This window comes from Zootoca vivipara, chromosome 2 (genome assembly GCF_963506605.1).
Source record: "Zootoca vivipara chromosome 2, rZooViv1.1, whole genome shotgun sequence".
NCBI classification, from domain to species: Eukaryota; Metazoa; Chordata; class Lepidosauria; order Squamata; family Lacertidae; genus Zootoca; species Zootoca vivipara.
Window position 1 is genome coordinate 34375152 of NC_083277.1, and position 5661 is coordinate 34380812.

The 5661-nt window shown below is 50.9% G+C and overlaps 1 protein-coding gene across 1 annotated transcript; it reads left to right on the top strand.

Moving 5' to 3' along the window:
- The first annotated feature begins 408 nt into the window (after positions 1–408).
- Positions 409–2541, top strand: LOC132591622 (uncharacterized protein K02A2.6-like). Its single transcript, XM_060270961.1, has one exon. It carries the CDS (start codon positions 721–723, stop codon positions 2224–2226), a length of 1506 nt encoding a protein of 501 aa, XP_060126944.1. The 5' UTR covers positions 409–720; the 3' UTR covers positions 2227–2541.
- Positions 2542–5661: the final 3120 nt, after the last annotated feature.

Consider the following 5661-nt stretch of genomic DNA (forward strand, 5'->3'; position numbering starts at 1 on the left):
TCCGTCCTGCACCGTTTCCAGACGGCGGGCCTCAAGGTGAAGCGGGAAAAGTGTTTACTGGGAGTGCCGCAGGTGGACTTTCTGGGATTTAAGGTGGACGCAGAAGGGGTCCATCCAACCGGTGACAAGGTACGGGCCATTTGTGAGGCCCCAGCGCCCAAGAGCAAGCCTGAACTTCAGTCATTCTTGGGACTATTGAACTTTTACCATGCCTTCCTTCCCCATAAGGCAGCGGTAGCGGAGCCCCTACACAGACTCCTAGATAAAAGGGCCCCTTGGGTGTGGGGCCAGCGACAAAGGGCCGCATTCCAGGCAGTCAAGGACTTGCTCGTCTCGAACTCGGTCTTGGCACACTTCGACGAGAGGCTGCCAGTAGTGCTGGCATGCAACGCCTCTCCCTATGGCATCGGCGCTGTCCTGGGACACCAACTCCCGGATGGAAGAGAGGTGCCGGTGGCATACTTCTCCCAGACGCTTGCTGCAGCCGAACGAAACTACTCACAGATTGACAAGGAGGGTCTGGCAATCGTGAAGGGCGTAAAAAAATTCCATGATTTCTTGTACGGGCGGCCCTTTACCATAGTGACTGACCACAAGCCGTTGCTTGGCCTGTTTGCCCCCGAGAAGCAGACCCCCCAAGTGTTGTCTCCACGTGTCCTCAGGTGGTCAATTTTCCTTGCCGGCTACCAGTATGCACTAATCCACCGCCCTGGGAAGGCGATGGGCCACGCAGACGCCCTCAGCAGGCTACCACTACCAGAAACAGGCCCCGACCCAGCGCCTGCGCAAGAGGTTATGACCCTGGAGCTGCTTCCCGACCGACCCATTCAGGCACAAGAAGTTGCGCACCATTCCACAAAAGATAGGGTCATCTCCCGGGTCCTGGACTGGGTGTGGCGAGGATGGCCCAGCAGCAGCCCCGGGCCAGAATTCGCTGGCTACACAAACCGCAAACATGAACTGTCGGCCCACAAGGGGTGCCTGTTATGGGGAAGCAGGGTTGTTGTTCCCCAGCCCCTCCGCAAAAGGGTCCTCACAGCCCTACACGAGACACACCCAGGGGTAGTGAGGATGAAGGCCCTTGCCAGGAGTTATGTGTGGTGGCCGGGGATTGACAGAGAGATAGAGGCCTGGGTCCAACACTGCCAGACCTGCCAAGAATCCCGCCCGGATCCCCCAAGGGCCCCAGTCCAGCCCTGGGAGTCCGCCCGACAACCATGGTCACGCTTGCACGTGGACTTCGCTGGCCCCTTCCAGGGAAAAACATTCTTCATAGTGGTGGATTCCTACACCAAATGGCTGGAGGTCGCACTGGTACCGTCCACTTCTACGGCGGCAGCCATCCGGGTACTACGTAAGCTGTTTGCAACCCACGGGCTCCCTGACACCCTCGTCTCGGACAATGGAACCGCATTCACGTCAGAGGAGTTCCAGACCTTCACAGCGCAGAACGCCATCCGCCACATCCGCTCAGCACCATTCCACCCTGCCACCAATGGCCAAGCGGAGCGCATGGTGCGGACCACCAAGGACAGCCTCCGCCGCATGACACAAGGGAACTGGGAATACCGCCTTGCCGCATTTCTTCTAGCACAGCACAGCACCCCAAGCACAACGACGGGCCGGAGCCCAGCTGAACTACTAATGGGCCGGCGCCTTGCAACTAGACTGGACCGACTTCACCCCGACAGAGCTCAGGATGAGGTAGTGGTGGGGAAAGGCAGGAACTCCCGGACATTTGTGGCCCAGGACCCAGTGTATGCAAAGAATTTTGGGGCAGGCCCAGCATGGGTACCCGCCACAGTCACCAAGGTGACCGGTCCCGTGTCGTACGAGGTACTAACGGAAGGGGGGCAATGTTGGCGCCGCCACTGCGACCAGCTACGGCGACGATTCCCAGGAGGAACCCGGGAGGAGAGCGGGACAGAGGGGTCCCAAGGGGACAGCAGGGCAGTGAGGCCTGTAGAGCGAGAGGGGTGGGCAGGGGAAGCAGAAGCAGTAGGCACAGAGGGGCGCCCCGAGGCTGGAAGGACACCGGAACCAGAGCCACAACCTAGTGGTTCAGTGGCGCCAGACCAGACAGCCCCGGCACAGCCAGCAGCCTCGGAACACGAGCCAGAACCAGAACCCCTGACCAAGGAACACCCCAGGCCACAACGCACACGGAGGCGGCCAGCAGACCTTGGGGACTACGAATGCAACTTCCCGGGCAGGACTGGAACTTAGAGGGGAGGGGTGTTATGTACTGAGCTGAATCCTAGAACAATAGGATTCAGAATCAGCGGGAGCTACCCAATCCAACTCCAGGTGGAAGTGAATCCGCAACCTGATTGGCCTGCTGGAGCAGCCAATCAGGCGGCTGGCAGAAGTGAATCTGCTACCTGATTGGCCTGTAGGAGCAGCCAATCAGGCTGCAGGCAGAAGTCAATCCACAATATAATTGGCCCACAGGTGTAGCCCTGAAGTAGCCAATCACGCAAGGCCCATTGTGTAAATAATGTATATAAGCAGATGGTTTTGGGAAAAGAGCCATTCGTCTTCTCTTCTTCTCCTTGATGACTATGAGCTGAATAAAGAGCATGAAATTCACTCTCGACTCCGAGTATATTTCAATTCCTTTAACGGAATTCCCTGGCAGCAACAATGGAGGGGCTGGCACAGCCAACCACGTCCCTGCCCCCAAACAATGAACCAAATGCCTAACCGCCAACCTTACAAAGTTGTGACGATTTGCTACACGGTAGGAAAAAACCAAGTGGCACCAGCCAATCAGCCAAATGGCAAAATTCCTACCATGCCCCTGCTCCAAAACAGATGACCCCTAGACAGGCATAGCAAGGCCATAAGGACAACCCTAAATATAGGGAGAGGAAGGCAGCTGCACATGAAAAGAAAATGAAACTCTCCAGTGACGTGTAGCAGCTTAAGTAGCCCCTCATCAGCCAATAGCCAACCCAACTGACCAAATTTCTGCCCCGGTAACAGCGAGGCAACCAATGGGGTGTTGTGGCCATCCAAACGGTCCCACCCCACAACAGGGAGACAGTTTCTGGTGATCTCGCTGCAACACGTGCTCTCCATGATGGAGGACCTGACTAATCGAAATGATTCCGTTTTACGAAATTATCATTTTGCTCCATCCATGTTGGCATGACATCACATGACTGACAGGTGGGTTGTCCCACCCACTCTCAAAAATCCCTTGTATGGGGTTCCAAGCACCCCCACAGCCTGCCCTCTGGGGTGGAGATAGAAAGGACCCTCTATTTAAAATGCTTTGCAGTGGTACCTTGGCTTAAGGACAGCTCAGTTTATGAACAACTTGGATTAAGAAGGCTGCACACCCGGAAGTAGGTGTTTTGGTTTGTGAACTTTGCCTTTAGAAGCAGAACATGTTCCGCTTCCTGTCGACTGTGTTCCATTTGTAAATTGAGTCCCCTGCTGCTATGGGAAAGCACGCCTTGGTTTAAGAATGCTTTGGTTTAAGAACGGACTTCCAGAACGGATTAAGTTCATAAACCAAGGTACCACTGTATTCGACTGTGTCTGTCTATCCCCTGCACATCAAGCGGGGGTTTATATTTATTTATTTAATGTGTATCCATCCATAGATCTCAGGGCAGTTCTGCTCTGTTTGCATGTGTGGGCTTCTTCTCGGCAGGGGGGCAGGGGGGAAAGAACTGTTTTAAGAAGCGCCAGTTGTAAGGTATGTTCACATTACCAATTACTTTGCACCCAGTGCACTCCCATTGCTTGTTTTTGAAGCCGTGTTTCCATGACGTCAGCCACAGTCCATATAGTCCTTGACAAATGCTGCTTTTTGATGCGCTTTTTCTCAAGCCAGCTTCAGCCTAACTATAAATTTAAGCCACAGTCACCTCATGCTTCAGGGTGGCATGAACATCCGAGGTAGCCACCATAGATGCGCAGATGCAGGGGCTGGGGAACCAAAAAGCTCATGTGTATTGGATGAAGACTTCTCTGTCCACCCCCCGTCCCGCTCTGTTGTGAGCAACTCTCAGTAAATGCGGCTTGAGACACGGTAGCGGAAAATGACGTGGCTGAATTTAAAATTGCTAAAGTGAACTGAACACACCTTGTAGGACTTACAAAGTGGTCCTTTCCCTCATCCCCCTGGGAGGCATGCACAGCTGAACTGTTGGGAACAGGCTTGCACAACTAGACAGAGCAGAATTTAACCCTTGCTCATCAGTGCAGGGTTTAAATTCTGCTTGGTTTGGCGGCACCTGCTTGTTCTCAGCAGGAAAAAGGCACCACCGTTAAAGAAAGCATTTTAAATGCAGGCTTCTCCCCCTCCCCCTCTGGGAGAAGCTCAAATCCTTTCAGAAAAAAGGGTTTCGACTTAATTAAAAGAGAAATTATATGACAGCATCTTTGAATTTGCCTTTCGGAGAGGCACATTCAAAGTGTCATAAGATCAAATTCAATTTAGCAACATCATTTAAAGTAACACTATCAGCAAAAAAAATATGTGAACTATACTGAGGAGAGCAGCTGGAAATGTTTCAAATGCACCAGGAATTATCATTAGAAAATTTGGGGCCAAGGGCGTCATAGACTTTTAAATTATTCGAATAGCAGGGATGACATTTTGTAAGTGAATTTGAGACCAGTGTGCATATCTATATATCTATATATGACAGCAGATCATTACACTAAGACATGATGCCTTCATATTGCATGCATTGGCCTTTCTAACTGCAAGTTCCTTATAGTTTGATTCGTCCAAGGAAGGCATAAGGAAGGATGGGCTCCTTTTCTGAAATGCAATAGTAAGCACTTATCCCATCCCTGTAAATGACTACCTCTGCTGATATATCATGGTGAGATGCAGCCAGAACAGGGATATTGAGAAACAGCAGGCATCTCACAAGGGTAAAAACTCATGTAAACAAAACTCTGCTTAATTATGATGACAGTCATTTCACAACCAATTTCCTCTCGAGTAGAGATCATTTGGCTTACATGACTTGCGATACCGGTGAAAGACGCTGCATTGCAACATATGCCACAGCATTCTGGGACATGGGCTACAGAGTTACCATGAATACCTGAAATCTCCAGGGGATCACTAACAGAGCCTTAAAAGTTGCCAGTGCACTCTCAGAAAGCCACATATTCCAAAACCTCATCCAATCCAACATTCTATACTGCAGGTCCTGATGTCCAGATAACCGGCTACTTATACTGTATTGAGCACTGTGAAGATTACGAACAGAAAGCTGCTATGGGCACTTCCTTCCATTCCTAATAGGGACTTGAGAAGGAACAGATTTAACACCAAGGAGGTCTGTTTCCAAGCAAGCCATGCTGCTGTGAGGTGATAGCAATGTCAGCTGAGATGACCAAGGAATGCATGCTTAGCTTTTGTTCCAAGTGTGTACCTGGACTCACATGTGCACAGCCAGCGCTCATATACGTTCATCTACACACTGCTGAGAGGTTTAGTATCTTTTGCTGAAGTTAGATAAGATGATAAGATAAGATGATATAAGATAAGATAATCTTTATTGTCATTGCCCCCCTGTGGGAACAACGAAATTACACGGCTGCTCCATCCACTCAGATAAGGCACTCCACATAAATAACTACAAGACATTAATTAAACAATACAATACGAAATGGCAAGTAAAAATAAGA